The 23,132-nt window shown below is 41.5% G+C and overlaps 1 protein-coding gene across 3 annotated transcripts in view; it reads left to right on the forward strand.

Moving 5' to 3' along the window:
* The window catches only part of ANO6 (anoctamin 6), a 236,586-nt gene that overhangs the window by 34,910 nt on the left and 178,544 nt on the right, over positions 1–23,132 (forward strand). For 2 of the 3 annotated variants that reach the window (XR_011464220.1, XM_070370661.1), the window contains exon 2: positions 18,824–18,883. The exons of the other annotated variant lie outside the window; for it this stretch is intronic. Coding sequence is in view for 1 of the 2 variants with exons in the window: in XM_070370661.1 (XP_070226762.1) it covers positions 18,824–18,883 (60 nt within the window). In the remaining variant the exon portion in view is untranslated. The remainder of the gene's footprint in view (positions 1–18,823; positions 18,884–23,132) is intronic. 3 annotated transcript variants of the gene reach the window in all.

Consider the following 23,132-nt stretch of genomic DNA (forward strand, 5'->3'; position numbering starts at 1 on the left):
TGTATCTACCCCTCACTAGCCTTTGACTAATAAGTGTCTTACAGTTCACCGAAAGCATGTACAGGTCCTAGACACTAATTATGCTGTGGTGGACATATGGTATTCTGTGAGAACTGCTTATTAGTTAGACCAGAGTACTCAGACCTGAGTTGATTTTTGTTTCATGGAAAGCCCACAAAATAGGTAATAGTTTTAATAATGATGATGATAACAATAATTGTAATAAACTATAATAATAAGCCAATCTTTATTGAGTATATACTGTGAGCCTCCTGATGAGGGTGAAAGAGGAGAGTGAAAAAGCTGGCTTAAAACTCAATATATGAAAAATGAAGATCATGGCATCTGGTCCCATCACTTCGTGGCAAATAGATGGGGAAACAATGGAAATAGTGACAGACTTTATTTTCTTGGGCTCCAACATCCCTGTGGATAGTGACTGCAGCCATGAAATTAAAACATGCTTGCTCCTTGGAAGAAAAGCTATGACAAACTTAGACGGCGTGATAAAAAGCAGAGACATCACTTTGCTGACAAAGGTCCATATGGTCAGAGGTATAGTTTTTCCAGTAGTCACATCCTGATGTGAGAATTAGACCGTAAAGTAGAATGCCGAAGAATTGATGTTTTCGAACTGTGGTTTTGGAGAAGACTTGAGAGTTCCTTGGACAGCAAGGAGATCCAACCAGTCATAAAATAAATCAACCCTGAATATTCTTTATATGGACTGGTGCTGAAGGTGAAGCTCCAATCCTTTGGCCACCTGATACAAAGAGCCGACTCATTTGAAGAGACCCTGATGCTGGGAAAGACTGAGGGAAAGAGGAGAAGAATTGAGGGAAAGAGGAGAAGAAAGAGGGAAAGAGGATAAGGTGGTTGGATGACATCACCAACTCAGTGGACATGAGTTTGCGCAAACTCTGGGAGACAGTGAAGGACAGGGAAGCTTGGCGTGCTGCAATCCATGGAGTCACAAAGAGAGTCAGACCCGACTGAGCGACTGAACAACAGCTGTATGGCAGGAGCTCTTTTATGTCCTTCACGTTAATGTATTTACTCCTCACACAGCTTTGGTTGGTTAGGTGTTCTTATGATTCCATTTTTATAGGTGAAGAAACTGAGACACAGAATGATGAGGTAACTTGGTCATAAGGTCATAATATCAGCGAGTGGTTGAGCTGGGAATTGAAGCCAGGCCGCCTGGCTCCAGAGGCCATTTCTTTGACCATGGTGCAAGCTCTTTCCCAGAAGACCGGGCTACACAGGACTGGGCAGGTTCGTTGAAGGCATGAAAATGCTAAAATGACTTGTACTTAAAGAACCAACTCTCTTTATTGTCAGATTTTAAGTTTTTTTTTGAAAATAAGTGTAGTTTAGTATCAGTAATTTGTGTTGTTTTGTTTTGTTTTCTTTTTTAGTTTGACTAATCAAGTGTTTATCACACTTTGGAGTGAACATAAAATGGTGACATTTAACTCTTTTCAGTAACTATGCTGCTGCTGCTGCTAAGTCACTTCAGTCGTGTCCGACTCTGTGCGACCCCATAGACGGCAGCCCACCAGGCTCCCCCGTCCCTGGGATTCTCCAGGCACGAACACTGGAGTGGGTTGCCATTTCCTGCTCCTTCCTTCCTTCAGTAGCTATACTTATGATTAAATGAATAGTGGATATTTTTCAAAATTATAAATACAAACAATGAAACCCAGTTATCAGTTGAAGATGAAGTAGAAATTCCATTATGACCAAGTTCTTCTATAAACAGATAAACTCAATATATTTGAATGCATAAAGTTTCCTAGTTCTGTGATCTTAGTGTATATTTTTATCTAAATATTATGCCATGAGATAATCATATTTAATAACCCTGGCAAGATTTAAGTTATCAAACTAGTAACTGCTTTACATACTAGAGTAAGCTCATTTTTTACTTAAACTTGCCATGATAGATGTTTCTTAGATTGTAGACAGTGGAAATTAAGTTGCCTGTCCAGATCATCAAACTCAATAAAACTTTATTCCTGTTTACTAGAGTGTTCTTAATTTTTAGCACCTTTCCCCCTGCCCATCCCCCCCGCCCCCCCCGCCCCATCATTTAGTTGTTTATTCTTTCCTTCCTTGATTTTATTATTCTGGTATTTATTGAGTATTTAATATATTGGAAGCCCTTAATCTTGCTCACCTTTGAACACTTAGAGATGATTAGCCATCATTACCATATTTTGCCTCTTTTTGAAATTCTTTCCTTCATTAAAAGCAGAAATGTTGCTGGAGGTAAATGTGACAGATGTTATTCCTAAAGGAATCATCATGGAATCATAGGATTCTCAGTTTAGGAAGATCATCCTAAAGTTATTTATTTTAAAGTTAATTTTTATTGGAGTGTAGTTGATTTACGATGTTAGTTTGTTCAGCAAAGTGGATCAGTTATACATACACATATATCCACTCTTTTTTACATTCTATTTCTTATAGGTCATTAGAGTATTGAGTTCCCTGTGCTATATAGTAGGTTCTTATTAGTTATCTATTTTATATATGGGGGCACTTCCCTGGTGGCTTAGTGGTAAAGAACCTGCCTGCCAATGCAGGAGACACAGAATTTGACCCCTGGATTTGGACCTCTGAAGAAGGAAATGGCACCCACTCCAGTATTCTTACCTGGGAAACCCCATGGACAGAGGAGCCTGGTGGGCTCCAGTCCATGAGGTTGCAAAGAGTCAGACACAACTTAGTGACTAAATAACAACACAATAGCATTTTATATATGGTAGTGTCTATATATCAAGCCCAATCGCCCAATTTCTCTTTCCCCCATCCCCCTTGTGTGTTAGTCATGCAGGCATGCCTGACTCTTTGGTATCCCCCTTGGTAACTGTAAATTTATGTTTTACATCTGTGACTCTATTTCTGCTTTGTAAATAAGCTCACTTGTACAAGTCATTTTATTACATTTTGGTATCTACTAGTTGTGACCTCTAGTTCCACGTAGTTATCAAGAGAGGAAATTGTGACTCCTTCAGTTCCTGGATAGATAGTGCTTGCATCTCCTTCTAGCCCACATCTCGCCACTTATAATCTTGAAGTTATTGCCTCTCTTTTTATGATCATACTGCCATCAAGTTGAGTGTGCGTATGTTGTGTACACATACCTACTATTGGCAAAAATGACAGAAGATGAAGAATTCACAGTATTTGGCCTTTCCTGGCTGTATCAAAAACTGACACAGTAATCCTTTCAAATTCTGTCCCTTTCCTGGCTTTCTGAGCCTTCCAGTCTTTACCTAAGGCAGTGAAGGTAATTTATTTTCATATCTGTCTTTTGGTCGTTGTGTTGGCACCTTGGAAGGGCTGGTGTTTTCCATTTATTTGATTGTTCCTACTGTTAATCACTACAAAATCTTATTATTATTGCCCATATATAAATCAGAAAAAACAAATTTGATTTCTAGCATTCTAATGTGGTAAAAAATTCATGAGTAGAGGAGACTTTTTATGCAAATGTAAGCAACTGACAGAGAATAAATATGGGCACAAACTCTTGCTGTTATAATTGTCTTTTGACCTCCGCCACCCTTTGTATAGGCCAAGTAATGACTGTTTGATATTTATTATAAAGCATATTAAATTCCTTGATTAACTGAACCTTTCATTCCTTTTTTTTTGTTTCACATAGCTGTGAAAATAGATTGTTCTATTATCATTCTTGCCAGGAAACTTATAAAATGTATAATGTTATTCATAAATGTATTTTAAACTGGAGATGTATTAATGTATTATTGGGTGTACTGAGAAGAAAACATTTCTTCTCACATTTGAATGGCAGGCACATGATTATAAATCTACTTCCTACTGAATATTAATTGTCAACTCCATATGGCTGGTGGGTAAAGCTCGGAGAGGCCGCCAGGGGATGTAAATTCTTATCCTTATCATGGACTTTTTAATCTGATTTTGTTTAATCATTGACGTTGACTGAACGACCTTCAAATTGAAAAAAAAAAAAATATTCTTCCTAAAAAGCTCAAGGGCAGGATGGTCTTAGTATTCTTTCTGCTCTGTGTCTGACTGTTTCTTCCTTCTTGATCTCCTTCTTCCTCTGCTTGACTTGAAACCCTAGTGTTACTTAAAGTATCAATCTGGGTGCACTTTTGTTCTTACTCTCTCTCTTTTTTTTTTTCTTTCTTTTCTTCTCTCTGATTGCACAACTTGCTGGATCTCAGTTCCCCAACCAGGGATTTAATCTAGGTTATTGGCTTCTCTGGTAGCTCAGTTGGTAAAGAAACTTTCTGCAATGCAGGAGACCTGGGTTCGATCCCTGGGTCAGGAACATCCCCTGAAGAAGGAAATGGCAACCCACTCCAGTGTTCTTGCCTGGAGAATTCCATCTCCAGAGGAGCCTGGCAGGCTGCAATCCATGGGGTTGCAAGAGCTGGACATGACTTAGGGTGAAAGCCAGTGATCCTAACCACTAGGCAACCATACGTATATATGATGAAAGAACAGTGTTAGTGGTTTGCTCAGTATGGTAGGGTTCTAAATGTTTATGACTTCCCCCCATTTTCTACAACTATCATCTATTACTTTCAAATGGGAAAGGAAAAAAATGTCTTTCAGTGACTTCCTACCTTTACAAAATAAATCTGGGCTCCCTTACACCTCCTTCAGTGCCTTCTATAACCTCAGCTTTCTTTACTGCTTCCTCCTCAACTCTTACAGGTTCCTCCTGCCTGTCTTTTTAGTCACCGTGAATCCTGAATTACTTCATTTCTTGTACATGCTGTTTCCTGTCTGTGTGCTCTTCTGCCTGTAACGTCCACCTCTAACTTTTCTTATTTACTGCTGTCCCTACTCTGGGATTTAGCTTAAAGTCACTCATCCCATAATGTTGACCATCAGGATCTCAGTGATAAAATTATGTGAATTTGTGTCTGTTTCATTCAGTGGACTCTTTTTCTCCAGAATAAGGAACTTACTAGAAGCTGGAAACAAAAGATGATTAAGTTACAACCCATACGTACCCTCTGGTTGCCGATAATGTAGCTGGGCATGGAAAAGAGTTCGACACTGAGAATGGTGACAAGTTGAGTCTGAGGTGGGTTCTCCAAGGTGCTTGGCACAAGATAGAAATTCAAAAACATTCAAACTGAACAGTATGCCCCTCCTCGTAATCCATGTTTGGGCTTCAGGAGTTTGTGAATGTCCAAAATGTGTGTATAATATTTTATGTTTATGTGCTTCTGAGAAATTTTCTAGAGACGGGATCCTAGAAATTCACCATTTTTCCAAAGAGTTGCTTGGCCTGTGAAAGGTTAAAAACCATTCTTGATGAGTATTCTACCACTAGAAATGGGTGAGGCCAGGGGTGGGGGATGAAAAATGATCAGAAGATAAACTGCACCTAGCTGCAGCTGATGGGGATGCATGTGGGCACCCACAGGGCAGTCACTCACCAGCTGGGACCACCAAGGGCCTGGTCACCATGGGCACTTCTGGTAGTGGCTCCGCACCTGCTTTTCTAGTTCCTTTCAGCAAGCAGGCCATTCTTCCCTCTTTGTTTGCTCCATCTAAGTCATTACAGTGTTCTTTTCCTGATAGTCAAAGCAACTCTCCAGGGCAGGAAGCACGATGAGGTTGAAAGCCTCAGAAGGGAATGGAAGCACCATATGTTTTATTCTGAAAATAAAGAGGTGAATATGTGAGGAGAATGTGCATGTATATGCAGTAACCAAAGCAATTCAGTGACAGTGGTGTTAAACAGACTGCATTAACAGACTGCAACATCATTAACCCCCCAGAGACACTGTAGGGTCAGCTCCTTCATTGCTCAGCAGCCAGTAAAGAGGTGTGTGAATTGCCTGACTCCTAGAAGCCCGTCCGGGCAGGCCCAGTGTCCTCCTCTCCTGCTCCTTTCAGCTATAGTAACACCCTGGGCATACCTCTGTTGTAGAACATGTCGCACTGTGGTGAACTTGGTAATACTCTTTTCTTCCACAAGTCAAGACTAGCTTCTTTTTGAATGCCCAGGTTTTAGTGCTAGGCCCAGGACGTGTTTATTGAGAGAATGCACTTGAGCTTTCTAGCCTGAGGGTAGTAGGGTTCAGAGTTTAGCCTGCACAAAGGAAAACCTGAACAACTGAAGATCTCCATTATCTTTGCTTGGTTCCTTTCCTCCTTTGCCCTGTGAGGCACTGAAGAAAAAGAGACGATAAGAAAGAGAGCAGATCTTCTGCATAGATAAGACTGCTCTTGAAGGAAGAGATTTGATGCATTGTTGAATCTGATACAATCTCAGAAGCTATCAGCTTGCTGAACACTGTTGATAATGATGAAGCAAAGGAAGGGACAAAGGTTACAATGGAAGCAGACGTGGAGGGCACTCTTGGTCACACTTGGATCTGTCTCGGGAGTACCCACACGCCCCCATCAGTTACCCCAAGTCAAGTGACCTTCAGAAACATAATGATTAGTTGTGTTTTCCAAGGGCAACACTGGTATGCATAGAACAGGTGACTGCCTTGTGTGAAAGAATTCAGAGGATTCCTTATAGTGTGGGGAGAATTCACAAAGGCCCCGAGGAGCCACAGCGTGTTTAAAGCAATCAAAGATTTTAAGATGGGAACATTGAAGAAGGAATTGAAGGGTGGCTTCATGATCTCAGGTGTATGAAGTACACAGAGTATAGTGATTAATATTTTCCTATCACTAAAGAAGGCTTCCCAGGTGGCACTAGTGGTAAGGACCCCACCCCGCCCGCTCCCCCCACCCTGCCTGCTCCCCACCCGCCGCCCCGATGGCCAATACAAGAGATGTGGGTTTGATGCCTGGGTTGGGAAGATCCTCTGGAGTAGAAAATGGCAGCCCATTCCAATATTCTTGCCTAGAAAATTCCATGGGCAGAGGAACCTGGCAGGCTATAGTCCATAGAGTCGCACAGAGTTGGACACAATTGAAGCGACTTGGCACATATTACTAAGGAACAGAGAATAGAAAATTGTTTTGAACTATATCATGAGGGCTTCTGAATTAATGGGATAAACTAAAAGATTGTTGAAACTATCTTCCTGTTCTCCAGTCATGTTAACTCGATGAGTTATAGACAGTTGATTATTTCATTTATACTGTTGCTTTCCCAGATTAGACACTTATCTAAAGAAGGAAATAGAAGAAAACCAGTGATACAGATTGAGCACCTACTGACCGCAGGCTCTGCTCTGGGTTTTCCTATGTCTTGGATTTGTTGATATCATCCCATTTAATACTCAAGGGGCAGGTATTATTATTGCTATTTATTTGAGGCCAGGAACACTCAAGATGACAATCACAGGTGGCAGTCCTAGGTCTTTGTTATATGTTAACTTCAGTCCTGAGTTAGTGCAACTCCAGAGGCCTTGCTTCTAATTTATCTGTAAATGTGATGAATCTCATGTTTACTGAGGCCTCATTCTCTATGAGGCGTTCCAGACTGGCCCATCCCAGGTCCAGAAAGATGTCACCTCTGAAAACATCCGTGCATTTGATCCAGTTTGGCACTTGAATGTCCAAAAACAATCATCTGTTGCTATTTCTCAGCCAGGACAAAATATACTTAGGGAGAAGAAAATTTGTAATACGTGCTTTCTAGCATAGCAAGAAGAAAAAGACATTTCAGTATAATAAAGTTAAAAATTTTAATCCTGTTTGCATGCCTTTTGGGTTGTCTTCACAGTGTAGGCAAGCACAGATGGTATGCAGCATACAAGCACATCAAGGATCATAGCAAGGTGAATGATTCCCATCCAGACGAAACCTGTTGATATCCAAACCTTCCTATCCCCAACAGCTGCCATATCACATATTTTTCTGATTGTGAGTGTTATACAGTCAGCCCTCTATATCCACAGGCTCTGCATCCACAAATTCAATCAACCATGGATCAAAAATATTCCAAAAAACATTTCCAGAAAGTTCCAGAAAGCAGAACTTGAATTTGCCACAAGCCAACAACTGTTTACTTAGTATCTACACTGCATTAGGAGAAGGCAATGGCAACCCACTCCAGTACACTTTGCCTGGAAAATCCCATGGACAGAGGAACCTGGTAGGCTGCAGTCCATGGGGTCGCACAGAGTTGGACACAACTAAAGCGACTTAGCAGCAGTAGCAGCTTAGCAGCACACTGCATTAAGTATTATAAGTAGTCTTCAGTTCAGTTCAGTCTCTCAGTCGTGTCTGACTCTTTGTGACCCCATGAATCGCAGCACGCCAGGCCTTCCTGTCCATCACCATCTCCCGGAGGTCACTCAAACTCATGTCCATCGAGTTGGTGATGCCATCCAGCCATCTCATCCTCTGTCGTCCCCTTCTCCTTGTGCCCCCAACCCCTCCCAGCATCAGAGTCTTTTCCAATGAGTCAACTCTTCACATGAGGTGGCCAAAGTACTGGAGTTTCAGCTTCAGCATCATTCCTTCCAAAGAACACCCAGGGCTGATCTCCTTTAGAATGGACTGTTTGGATCTCCTTGCAGTCCAAGGGACTCTCAAGAGTCTTCCCCAACACCACAGTTCAAAAGCAGCAATTCTTCGGTGCTCAGCTTTCTTCACAGTCCAACTCTCACATCCATACATGACCACTGGAAAAACCATAGCCTTGACTAGATGGACCTTTGTTGGCAAAGCAAAGTAGTCTAGAGATGACTTAAAGCATATAGGAGGATATGTGGAAGTTATATGCAAATACTTCACCATTTTATATGAGGGACTTGGGAATCCTAGATTTGGGTAACTTCAGGGGATTCTGGAACTAGTCACCTGCAGAGACCAGGGGGCAACTGTAAGTGGACCATTGTAGATATTTTGGGAAAAAAAAAAAAAAACAGAAAATTGTAAATAAAACAAAAATCACCCATAATGTTACTGCTCAAAGATAAACCAAACATGAGCACCTTAATGTACTTCTCTCCAGTTTTTTTAAAACACATAATTTTATATAGAGTTTAGACACACAGTATCCTGTCTTTCACTTAAATTGCCTCATAAGCATTTCCTAATATTTATTTTTCACTGTGGCAAAGTATACAGTACATAAAATTAACCTTTTTATCCAATTTCAGGCTTCCCAGGTAGCTCATAAAGAACCCGCCTACCAATGGAGGAGATGCAGGTTCGATCTCTGGGTCGGGAAGATCCCTTGGAGAAGGGAATGGCTACCCACTCCAGTATTCTTGCCTGGAAAATCCGATGAACAAAGGAGCCTGGTGGGCTACAGTCCATGGAGTCTCAAAGAGTCGGACAAGACTTGACTGAGCACACATACCCAATTTCAGATGTATGATTCAGTGGCATTATATACATTCACTGCTCTTGTGTTTTAGGATCTTTTCATCATCAGCATTACTTATATTAAAAAATGCTTCCCTAAACACATTTAATAGCTGCAAGATACTCCACAAGGCAGAATTGATGTAGAAACCTTTGCTAGCAAACATGTCACAAATAGTTACTGTGCTCACTGTGAGGTAGACTTTATGGGTGAAGCTGTGAACAAAACAATTTTTGCCTCCTGGATCTTAAGTCTACTGAAGAGGTTGTCTACCAGCCAGCAGTTTGATTATTGTAGAGATTAAGCATGGGGCTGTGGAGGAGAGTTTACAAGTTGAGGTTCAGTTCAGATCAGTCGCTCAGTCATATCCGACTCTTTGTGACCCCATGGACTACAGCATGCAAGGCCTCCCTGTCCATCACCAACTCCCGGAGTTTACTGAAACTCATGCCTATTGAGTTGGTGATGCTACCAACCATCTCATCCTCTGTTATTCCCTTATCGTCCCGCCTTCAGTCTTTCCCAGCATCAGGATCTTTTCAAATGAGTCAGCTCTTCGCATCAGGTGGCTGAAGTATTGGAGTTTCAGCTTCAATATTAGTCCTTCCAATGGATACTTAGGACTGATTTCTTTTAGGATGGACTGGTTTGATCTCCTTGCTGTCCAAGGGACTCTCAAGAGTCTTCTCCAACACCACAGTTCAAAAGCATCAATTCTTCGGTGCTCAGCTTTCTTTATAGTTCAACTCTCACATCCATACATAACTACTGGAAAAACTATAGCCTTGACTAGATGAACCTTTGTTGACAAAGTAATGTCTCTGCTTTTTAATATGCTATCTAGGTTGGTCATAGCTTTCCTTCCAAGGAGCAAGTGTCTTTTAATTTCATGGCTGCAGTCACCATCTGCAGATTTTGGAGCCCCCAAAAATAAAGTCAGCGACTGTTTCCACTGTTTCTCCATCTATTTGCCATGAAGTGATGGGACCAGATGCCATGATCTTAGTTTTCTGAATGTTGAGCTTTAAGCCAACTTTTTCACTCTCCTCTTTCAGTGGTAAGTTGAGGTACCATTTACACAATCATCCCTTGATTATTGTATCTCTAAGGTATGGCAGATTATTTTACTGTTATGAGTAATACTGTGAGATAAGTGTAGGTATAAATATTTGTTCACATTTCAGATTATCTTACGAAGATTTTGAAGAGGAGAACTACTGGACTACTGCTTGTGACAGGGTCATAAGCGTGTTCTGTTAGATCTCTGGTTGTTGTCAATCACTGTGCCATTCTCAAGGTAGAGAATGGTGACCTAACATTTTCATTGCCTATTGCACCTGGTGAACTCTACCAGCTTTTTAATGAATGTATGTCTTGTTGCACTCGGCAGGATTGTGTGAAGCATTGGGGTTGAGTGAAGAGTGTTATCTCACTGGGAAGAGCCTGGGAGTGCAGAGGCAGAGGGATCATGGCTGAAGTAGACATCGCACAGGGAACATTTGGACTGTCTGGCTGTTTGTACTCATTTCAGAGGCTTTGGTTTGGATCAGGCTTCACGGCTGTGCTCTGTGTATATGCTGACAAGCTTGGCTCTCTTCTGTGAAACTCTAGACAAGTACACTTGAAACCCACTGTGCAATAAAAATAGCCTATTAAAAAAAAAGCATCTGTTTATCATCTGGACAGAAAACTTCCGGTCTGTTATCCAAGCTACAAGAGACTTTTGGATATGGTGCAGTATTGCCCTGTTCAGACACAGATGAAGAGTCAAGGGCTTAGAGAAGTTACACATTCTAAAGGAGATCAGTTGGGTGGACAAAGAAGAGAAATTCAACTCGTTCTCTTGATTTATCTGGTGGTCACCCCATTACCTGACCATGTTGTCTAAGCCTTTGTTTTTCTGTTTACAAGAACCCTTTCTTCTTCCCACTCCTAAATTCCTGATTTTGTTCTCTGCTGTTTTCTTCCAAGATTTTACTCATTTTTAGTATTGAATATATATGTTGTTATTTAGTTGCTAAATTGTGTCCAACTCTTTTCCAACCCTATGGCTGTAGCTCACCAGACTCCTCTGTCCCTGAAATTCTGCAGACAAAAATACTTCTTTGGATTACCATGCCCTTCTTCAGGGGATCTTCCCAACCCAGGGATAGAACCTGGGTCTCCTGCATTGCAGGCCGATTCTTTACCATTGTCTAAGGCACCAGCGAACCATATTTATGTAAATGTGGGTATATTTTTTTATGTGTAATAACTCTTCCCTCTAAGGTCAACTTGACCAAAAAAAAAAAAAGTTAACATTGTGTTGTGCTGGACTAAATGCTACTATCTTCAGTAGAATTTCATCTATCTATTGACTCAAAATATAGAGCTGTGAAAGTGAAGGTCGCTCAGTCATGTCTGACTCTTTGCTACCCCATGGACTATAGAGCTGTGGTCCAGAAAACGATCTTAAAAAGCCAGAGCACCAAATTTGGTCTGAGGCTGTCAGCCCCACTATGAGGTGAAAATTATCATGCAGTTGGAAAATTCTGTAGTTTAGATTCTAAACAATTTCTGGTAATCAGTATCTCAAAATAATTTAGTTATCAGGTCTTTTAATTTATGATAGAAAAGAACAATTCTTCATTTATCTGAAGTCTTTTATGTTGTCTCTTCCATCCTTAATTAAAAAGGCATTGGCATTTTCATTATGAAAATATTTATTCTGGATTTATAGCTAAGTCTGTTAATTTTTCATTCCAATCCCAAAGAAAGGCAATGCCAAAGAATGCTCAAACTGCCGTACAATTGCAGTCATCTCACATGCTAGTAAAGTAATGATCAAAATTCTCCAAGCCAGGCTTCAACAATATGTGAACTGTGAACTTCCAGATGTTCAAGCTGGTTTTAGAAAAGGCAGAGGAACCAGAGATCAAATTGCCATATCCACTGGATCATGGAAAAAGCAAGAGAGTTCCAGAAAAACATCTATTTCTGCTTTATTGACTATGCTAAAGCCTTTGACTGTGTGGATCACAAGAAACTGTGGAAAATTCTTCAAGAGATGGGAATACCAGACCACCTGACCTGCCTCTGAGAAACCTGTATGCAGGTCAGGAAGCAACAGTTAGAACTGGACATGGAACAACAGACTGGTTCCAAATAGGAAAAGGAGTACGTCAAGGCTTTATATTGTCACCCTGCTTATTTAACTTATATGCAGAGTACATCATGAGAAATGCTGGAATGGATGAAGCACAAGCTGGAATCAAGATTGCCGGGAGAAATATCTATAATCTCAGATATGCAGATGACACCACCCTTATTGCAGAAAGTGAAGAAGAACTAAAGAGCCTCTTGATGAAAGTGAAAGAGGGGAGTGAAAAAGTTGGCTTATAGCTCAACATTCAGAAAACTAAGATCATGGCATCTGGTCCCATCACTTCATGGCAAATAGGTGGGGAAACAGTGGAAACAGTGGCTGACTTTATTTTTTTGGGCTCCAAAATCACTGCAGATGGTGATTGCAGCCATGAAATTAAAAAATGCTTGCTCCTTGGAAGAAAAGCTATGACAAAACTAGACAGCATATTCAAAAGCAGAGACATTACTTTGCTGACAAAGGTCTGTCTAGTCAAAGCTATGGTTTTTCCAGTGGTCATGTATGGATGTGAGAGTTGTACTATAAAGAAAGCTGAGTGCAGAAGAATTGAAGCTTTTGAACTGTGGTGTTGGAAAAGACTCTTGAGAGTCCTTTGGACTGCAAGGAGATCCAACCAGTCCATCATAAAGGAAATCAGTCCTGGGTGTTCATTGGTAGGACTGATGTTGAAGCTGAAACTCCAATACTTCGGCCGCCTGATGCGAAGAGCTGACTCATTTGAAAAGATCCTGATGTTGGGAAAGATGTTGGGCAGGAGGAGAAGGGGACGACAGAGGATGAGATGGCTGGATGGCATCACCAACTCAATGGATATGAGTTTGGGCGGACTCCGGGAGTTGGTGATGGACAGAGAGGCCTGGTTTGCTGCAGTCCATGCGGTCGTGAAGAATTGGACACGACTTAGCGACTGTACTGAACTGAACTGTTAATTTAGTGTTTGAAAACTGATTAGCCTTAACCTGTATAATTACTTTTATACAAAACCAACTTAAAAATTGATTTTGGAGTATCTTGACTTTTAAAGATCATTTCAGACATCTGATTTTCCTGTGTTAGGTCTCCTGTATTTGATATATTAAGTTCTTGAGAAATGAGGAATGAATACTGTACACTGCACTTCCAAAATAGCCATATCCATCCTCTGTTTAAGGGACTTGAGAATCCAAGGAGACATACCCTGCTTCTGCACATGGTGCTTTTCTCTCACTCATTTCTTTGTCTAGCTTCTAGCATGGAATACTCATGATGATAACAGCAATTGCATTTTCTTAAGTGCTTACTGTCAGGCCATGTGTTGTGCCCACTTTAGTGTTCACAGGCATAGGTATGGAGATAGGGTAGTGTGATGCCCATTTTATAGATTAGGAAGCTGAGACGGTTCCCAGGAGGTCACCTGATTATCTCCTTTGAGTAACCCATTGATTGATTGATTCCTGTCATTTCCCTACCACCTCTGGTCCAGTCTGTACGTCAGTGCTGGTCCCATCTGTGTTCTTTAATATTCTCTTTTAGAAACACCTTTAAAGCCTCCCCAGACTTTAATCAGTCTACAGGTTGGCCCCAACTTCTTTTCCTTTATATCCCACAACCTCCTTACAGGACCTGCCTCACAGACCCCGGGGTGAGATAATCAGTCTACAGGTTGGCCCCAACTTCTTTTCCTTTATATCCCACAACCTCCTTACAGGACCTGCCTCACAGACCCCGGGGTGAGATACTGTGTCTTTTCCCCACTGCCCCCACGCAGGCAAACCCCTGTGTGCCAAGCACTCTGTTAGGATCTTAGGTACACAGTTCTTGGTTCAAAATTTTATACTCAGTGCCCAGGCAGACCTGGACACGTTACCTCTCCTTAGCCTCTACATGTCTAATCCCAAATTGGTTTCCAACTCTTGCCCTTGGTGAAACTTTCCCTAACCAGTCAAAGCAACAGTGAGTCTGCCTTCCTCTGAATGAGACCTCCACTGATTGTACCAGATATCTGCCTTCAAGTTTTGGTCTTCTTTTCATGTGCCTGAATCTCAGCCTACTTCTGGGTTATGGAATCTATAAGTAAAGTCTGTTTCAGCTTATCTTTGATTACTAAACTCTAGTTTTTAAAGGAAGGATTGATTAATCTATAAAAATATATAAAATTTCATAAATTTTAGTCTTGGAATATCATACTTTTAATAAAATATATTGCATTGTGACCTGAGACCACATGTATTAAAGTATAAAAAATTAGATGGGCGCCTAAATATGTCATATGGCTGTTTCTCTGGACTTTTTTTTTTAGAAACCCAGATACCACATCTTTTATTTTTTTAATTGATTAATAGTATTATGGTTACACCTTCTTCTTCATTAGTTATCGGCGCAAGAAGAAAGCCTGTTGAATATAAGCTAAGCCTTTAAAAGACACTAGTAAAATATCTTGAACTTTGAGGTAGTCCTTTGAGTTATGGGAGTTGTTAAAAATATCGTAAAAGATAAATGACATAGATGGTCTGAGTCCTGACTGAGGTGGGAAACCTGTTCTAGTCCTGGCTCAAGTCACTAAACGGGGTCACCCTGATTTGGTCAGAAGCACAGTGAGCCTCAGTTTCTTCACATGTCAGATGAGGCCATCTACATCATTGCAGACATGGTGGGGTTTTGACCACTGAAGACTTGCGGGTACCTCTCCATTTTACGTTAGTCTAAATTGCATCCATCTATTTGTGTATATACAAGTATTCCTGGGAGATATTGTGGGCTCAGTTCCAGACCATGTGAAGCAAAGAATGCAACAAAGCAAACATCACAATAAAGTGAATACTGTGATAAAGCAAGTCACACATTTTTTGATTTCCCACTGCATATAAAATTTTACGCTATTCTGTAGTCTATTAAGTATATAATAGCATTGTTTCCTATAAACAATGTGTATAACTTCATTTAAAACTATTTTATTGCTAAAAAATACTAACCATTACCTAAAAGTCAGAAAGTCATCTGATTTTCACTATCAGAAAGTTAGCATCTTTTTGCTGATGGAAGGTCTTGCCTTGATGTTGATGGTTGCCTTTTGATCAGGGTGGTGGTTTCTTGTGGCAGTTTCTTAAAATAACCCAGCAATGGAGTTTGCCACATCCCTTGACTCTTCCTTTCACTTGAATACTTAAGAGGCCCTTGTAGGGTTATTAATTAGCCTAGTTTCAATATTGTGGTAAGTATCTCAGGGAATAAGGAGACCCAGGGCAAAGTAGCAGGATGGGGAACAGCTGGTCAATGGAGCAGTCAGAACATACACAGTATGTATCATTTGTTGTCTTATGTGGGTGCAGTTCATGGCGCCCCAAAACAATTACAATAATAATGTCAAAGATCACTGATCCCAGATTGCTGTAACAAATATGACAACAGTGAAAAAGTTTGAAATGTTGTGAGAATTAGCAAAATGTGACACAGAAACATGAAGTACCAAATGCTGTTTTGGAAAAATGGTACCAATAGACTTGCTCAATACAGGATTCCCCCAGACCCTCAATTAAAAAAAAAAAAAAAATCTGCAAAGTACAGTAAATGAAGTGCGATAAAATTAGGTCTACTTGTACTGTGTTAGTGTACTAGGACTTCCCTACAAAATACCAGACTGGGAGGGTTGAACACTAGCATTTATTTTCTCACAGTTCTGTAGCCTGTGAAGTCCAAGGTCAGGGTGTCACAGATTTGGTTTCTCCTGGGGCCTCTCTCCTTGACCTGCAGACCTCATCTTCTCACTGTGTCCTCACATGGTCCTTCCTGTGTGTGTGAACATTCCCAAGGTCTTTCCGTACCCATATTTCCTCTTTTTTTAAGGACACCGATCAGATTGGAGTAGGGCCCACCCTAGCAATGTCGTTTTAACTTCATCATCTCTTTAGAGGCCTGTTTCCAAATAGAGTCACATTCTGAGGTATCAGGAATTAGGGCTTCTACAGATGAATTTTGAGGAGACACAGTTCAGCCCATGATATCTATTTAAAATAGCATTCATTTGTTTTAAATTACTTAGAGACTAGTACAAAGAGAAAACCAAAAATAGCCTTCCTAGTTAATGCCTGTTATTTAAAAGCGTTGGGGTGGTAGGTACAGGAAAAGATAACTCAGACTGTATTGAGGTTGTAAAAGGAAGAATGACACCCTCCTAGCCCCCTCCTCCTACTCTAAGGCAGCTTCTTTAAAAACATTTACACCAATACATGTTTACTATATGGAGTCCAGGAGCATTTTTTTCTCGGCCCTAATGTATCATCCAGAGTACATATTATGTCACATGCTCTGAATTCGCCTTCTTTTAAGTGGCTATCCAATATTCTGTTGTGTGCATACCAGATTTTAATTTAACTAGTCATTTATTAATAGGCACTCAGGTTGTTTCCAACCTCCCCAGCCACCACGCCCCACCCCCCCCCTTTATAAACAATGGGGTTCTTTTAAATACGCATTGTGGAAAGAATAGTAACAGTTCACTTAATAAAAATAACTGGCGCCCGATTTTGGTGACAACAGCCAATGTTTATCACCTTCCTGTTTCTTGGTTTTTACTGGGATTGTTATTGTGAAAGGTGCTTGTCTTTCTCACCCTCCAGTCCCTGACCTTACGCTAATACCTCTTCTTCCTGCATAATGTGAAGGGAGGACCTTCTCTGGGTGGCCTTGGATCATCTCTGTACAGTGGTCCTTCCTCCTCAGGGGGAAAGGCTCTCCCAGCTCAACAGTCATAGGCTATTTCTAGTTAAGCAAAACCATTTTTCTTGCAAGAATTGCTGTTTCTGTGTCCGCAATGACACATGAATCCTTTCTGGCTGCTCCGACCCTTTGGACAGGGGCCAGCTTTCTAATGGAATGCGAACAGTCTTGCTGCTAATCAAGATTTACAGCTGAGACCAGGATGACCAGTCGCTCATTGGATTTGCAGACCCTCCAAGCTAACAGCAGCAGCTCCAAGATTAAGTGCAGAGCAGGGGCCCCAGCCCTGTTCTCTAGGCCCTCTCTCTGTCCCCAGACCCAGCCTCCTGGCCACAGGTATCATCTGGTGTTATTTTATAAGCTGTGCCACCATGCAGATGTTCTTTTCTGAAGAATTACTTTCATTTCTGACTCATTTCAGGAAATGAGGCAGTCTATCAGAAGTGCTCTTCATTTCCAGACCTCCAGAGAGTTCATTTTCTCCTGGGATTTCTAACCACATGTGGGCAGTGCTTTATTTACCCAGATGTGGGAAATAACAGTAATGAACAGCCTTCATCTGAAGTAGCCCTTACATCCCTGAAGAATCCCATGTGAGGGCCCAGAGGTAGCTTATGCTCTTATTAATGTAAATATTTCTGAGACTTTGGTTTCATGACGCTTGTAGACATGCTGTGTGTATGAGCTTGGTGCAGGCAAAATATAATTTAGCAACAGATTTAAAAGGTAGTCTGGAGCGTTTCTAATTACTGTTTGTTTAGTTCAGCATTGCCTAATAAGTGGATTTAAGTAACCTTGGGGGTAGGGAATGTAATGTTCATATTACAGTCAACCATGCAAATCAGATTCAGAGTATTGCAGAGAACACACCATGGAGTCATTTTAAAGACGCAGTTCATGGAATTTTGAATTTAGAACTGAGAGCATTTTGGGATGGACGTTGTCTACCTGTCATGCATCAATGTGAATTATACACATATCCAAAATCAACCTTACTGTGGGGTACAACTCTGTATAAAATCTATTGGTAGCTTTTGACACTCAGTTCTTTTTTTTAATTTAACACAAAAAGTCTTATTCTTATGGGAGAAATGGGCTTTTCTTTCCTTCCCTTTTCCATCTTTCACTGGCCATATCGGAAACTGAAGTTGCGAGAAGGCCTAGAACAGTGGTTCTCAACCTGAGCTACACTGGGAATCAGCCTGGGAACCTTCAAAAATACTGATGCCAGGCTCCCACCCCGGAGAGTCTTGCTTAATTTCTGGGAACGCAGGCTACACTGCGAGGATGTGACGGTGCACTAAGGGTTGAGAACCGCAGGCTTGAGGGCTCATCTCACCCAGTGGTTCTCAGCCTGGACTGCAGGTAAGGATCACCTGGAAAGCTGTTGCAAAATCAAAACCACATTTTGTGGGGGATCCAGGATCCAGGATTTTTAGAAAGCTCCCAGACGATTTCTGACGCCCTGCAAGGGTTAAGGTCAACTGACACAATCTAACCATTCCATATCATAGATGAGGGAAAGGAAACTGGAAAGGTCAGGTGGCTTGCTCAAGGTCGGATCCTGGTTGTTGTGCAGGCACGTCTGGAATTCAGGTCTGATGCCTTTGACTGGTTTGTCTGCTGCCTAGCCTGGCCCAGGTATATTTGTTTGTTTTATTTATTGATGCCTCCTCATCCTTTAGGTAATGTTCCTGCCTCCAAGAGGCCTTTAATGGCTCCTCCCACTCTCCCATCCAGCCTGGGTAAGATGTCCGTCCTTTATATTTAATGGCACCCTCCTTACCATTCCCCTCGGACTGTCAGCTCTAGAAGGACAAGATCCATGTCTTTCTTGTCCTTTTGGTAATTTGCTGGCATGGGATGAAGAAGTGCATGCTCCGTAGTGTCTTCACACGCTAGCAAGTTGACAAAAGGACAAAGACAGCAGCCTTGTCCTTCTAGAGCTGACAGTCTGAGGATAATATTTGGTGAATTGAAGTTCCCTAACTCTTTATTTGCCAGTTAGCCCTCATGAGTTGTTAAAAATAATCTACTCCTTTTGAAAGTAGCTTCTGAGAGCAAATGTTATTGTTTCCTCTCCAACCGCCCACTCTGCTGTGGGTCAGGATCTCAAACACAAAGACTGCCCACCCTTGCCTTGCAAGAGAGAGACTTGGGAGGGGGAGAGTTTATCAAGGAGATTTTGATGAAAAAGTAATGAAAGCAAGATTTCTGTGACTTTACCTGTTGCTCAGGGTAAAGCGTGTTTATAACATCTAGGGACTTCCAAATAACATACTTACAAGTGTATGTGGTGGTTGGTGGTGGTGGTGTAGTTGCTAAGTCGTGTCCGACTCTTGCAACCCCATGGACTGGGAACCTACCAGGCTCCTCTGTCCGTGGGATTCTCCAGGCAAGAATATTGGAGTGGGTTGCCATTTCCTTCTCCAGGGGATCTTCCCAACCCAGGAATCGAACCTGGGTCTCCTGTATTACAGGCAGATTCTTTACTGACTGAGCTACAAGGGAAGCCCTACACACAAGTGTGTGTAGCATCAGTGAAAGGGAGCACCTAGCGTTACCTAAAAAAAATTTTTTTTTAATTTTCTTTATCATGTTGTGTATGTAACTGATTAACCACATCTACTAGCATAGCTGAATTAAATCCTTTGGCTTCTCTGGGTTAGTATTTTAAAGTCTGTTCAACTGATTAAAAGACTACTGGGGAGATCAAGATGGCAGAATAGAAGGATACAAAACTCACTTTTCACATAAGCATATCAAAAATTATATCTACAAATAGAATAATTCTCACAAAAAACCAGCCAGACACTCGGGGAAGATCTCTTTAAATGACCAGAGCTGCTCAAGAAAGATCCCCATGGAACTGAGTAGGACTGAAAATAATGAGACCAGCTTCCCTGGCAGGGATCTATAAAGGAGAGAGTGTGTGCACAGGCAGGTTGCTTTGTGAAACTCCTCTGTCTGCTGGGACACCTGCCAGGACTGATAGGCAGCTGGGGGGCGGGGACTCTGCTCTTGAGGAACATGCACATGCTGGCCTGCTAGCAGTCAGGACAGAGTGAGTCCAGCACTGACACTGAGGACTGCCACCTCGCTGCATTTCCAAGCCTGAAATGCATGCTAGGTGGGGCAGCTAGTATGTGCTAAAGTCCTAAAACTCCAGCGAAGGGACCCTGGGAGAAGACTTGGTCTAGCTTCATGGTGACAGCCTGGAGGACTTGAAGTGTGGTCCATTGTTAGTGCGAGTAGGGCAGGGTATGGGTCCACCAGTGGAGCTCCATTGTTATTGATAGCTACCTCATAGCGGGGCTCGGCTTTGGTGGTTTATGCTTTTGTAAGCATGTACAGGGTTGGGGTAGGGCTGACATCTGAACTTATTAGCCGTCCAAGAGTGGGGGCAGGTTTGAACAGCAGTGGACTTTGTTCATGCGCGTGTGACATGGCTGATGGCATCACAGAATCCCATGTCCTCGGTGGACAGTCCCAGGCAGGAGTGTGTCGCAGTTTCCTCCTCAGTAGGAGTGTTTCACCCACTTCACACCAAAGCTTGGAGCTAGATCTGGGGTGGACAGATCTAGGAAGAGACCTGACACAGAGGCAACGTAGGTCCCAGGCCACGGTTCAGTCACCTTAGTTTTTGGAGCCACAGTGCTCTGGCCCCTCCACCAGCTTAGCACTAGGTCTGGGATGAATATACCAGAGAACGGAATGTGACCTTGGGCTAATTTGGGCAAAATTGTGGATACCTGCATGGGAAGCACGTAAGTCCACTGTGACGACATTCGTCTCACTTGCTTCAGCGCTCACCTCCTTAGGGGCAAATTATATATTTAAGGGCAGTGGAGCTTTATTGAACCTGACCCTCAGGATTTCTGCTCCAACAGCTGTGGAGCAGACCTCACAACTGAGAGGGCTGTGACAGCCATGGAGCAAAGAGGAGGCACTGCCCAATATCCAGTGCAGGAACTGGACACTAGAATGTCAGTCACACCCCCTATCAAGGGGATAATGCCCAGCATGCTCTGAGGAAAGATGTGGCAGGCATTTATACCAGAAATAGCCCCAGCACCAAAAATATTGGACACCCTATGCAGGAATGGATGTACTCAGTCCCTCAGTCATGTCTGATTCTTTGCAACCCCATGGACTGTAGCCTGCCAGGCTCCTCTGTCCATGGTATTTTCCTGGCAAGAATACTGGAGCTGGTTGCCATTTTCTCCTCCAGGGGATCTTCCTGACCCAGGGATCAAACCCATGTCTCCAGCATCTCCTGCATAGAAATAGAGGCAAGAATCTATAGGAAAGGGAAAAATCATAATAGGAAAGGCAAATATATAAAATGACTGAAGATCATTTAGCTGAGCCAGTACATAGATTAAAAAGAAAAATCAGAATTTTTTTTGTGTGAAAGTAGTTATAACTACAATTAATAGAAAAGATAAACAAGAAGAAATCAAATAGGACCTCAAAATCACAAAATGTGGAGGGAAGGGAGTAAAAAAAAATCTTTTAGAATGTGTTTGAACTTATATGACTAATAGTCTAAAGCCAGTCATTATAGTTACAGATCACCATACTTAAAAACCAAGGTAACCACAAATCAAAATTATATAGTAGATTCACAAAAATAAATAACAAAGGAACTCAAGAATAATTCAGGAGGAAACCATCAAATCACAAAAGGACAAACAGAAGAAATGAACAAGAAGAATTACAAAGTCAACTAGAAAATAAGGTTTAAAATGGCAATTATATATTTATCAAGAATTACTTCAAATGTCTTTGGATGAAATGCTCTGAACAAAAGACATAGAGTTACATATTGGATTTAAAAAAAAAAAAAAACAAGAACCTACAATATACTACCTATGAAGGACTCATTTTAGGCTGAAAGACACGCATAGATTGAAAGTTGGGGGATGGAAAAAGATATTTCATGCAAATAGAATCTGCAGGAAAATAGGGTTAGCAATACTCATATCAGACAAAGTAGGCTTCAAAACAAAGTCCATAAAGAAAGACAAAAATGGGATGGGGGGACACATGTATACCTGTGACTGAGTCATTTCAATGTATGGCAAAACCCAGCACAATATTGTAAAGTAATTAGCCTCTAATTAAAATAAATAATTTAAAAATACCAAAAAAAGACCCTACATAACAATAAAGATTAATACAAGAAGAGAATTTTACACTCATTAACATATGTACACCCAGTTTAGAAACACCTGGGCTTCCCTGGTAGCTCAGGTGGTACAGAATCTGCCTGCATTGCAGGAGACCCCGGTTCAATTCCTGAGTTGGGATGTTCCCCTGGAGAAGGGATAGATTACCCACTCTAGTACTCTTGGGCTTCCCTGGTGGCTCAGATGGTAAAGAATCTGCCTGTAGTGCAGGAGACGTAGATTCGATCCCTGAGTTGGAAAGATCTCCTGGAGGAGTGATGGCAATCCACTCCAGTATTCTTGCCTGGAGAATCCCCATGGACAGAGGAGCCTCATGGACTATAGTCCATGGGGTCACAAAGATTTGGATACAACTGAGTGACTTAAGCAGAGCACATAAAAGCACCTAAATTTGTAAAACAAATACTAACAGACATAGAGGGAGAAATTGACAGAAATACAGTTAGAGTTGGAGACTTTAATACTGCTCTGACATCAATGGACAGATCAACCAGACAAAATTAATAAGTCAACAGAGATATCAAATGACACAATTTAACTTACTTAATATACAGGACAGTACATCCAAAAAATACCGAATACACATTCTTTTCAAGTGCGCCTGAAACAGTCTCTAGGATTGACCACAAATTAGGACACAAAACAAGCCTCAACAAATTTAAGGGGATAGAAATTATTTCAAACATCATTTCTGAGCACAACGGAATGGAACTAGAAATCAACCACAGAAAGAAAAACAGGAAAACAAAATGCATCGAGACTAAACAACATTTTTCAGCAAAACCAGTGGATCAATGGTGAA

Source organism: Bos mutus, chromosome 5 (assembly GCF_027580195.1).
Source record: "Bos mutus isolate GX-2022 chromosome 5, NWIPB_WYAK_1.1, whole genome shotgun sequence".
Lineage (NCBI taxonomy): Eukaryota > Metazoa > Chordata > Mammalia > Artiodactyla > Bovidae > Bos > Bos mutus.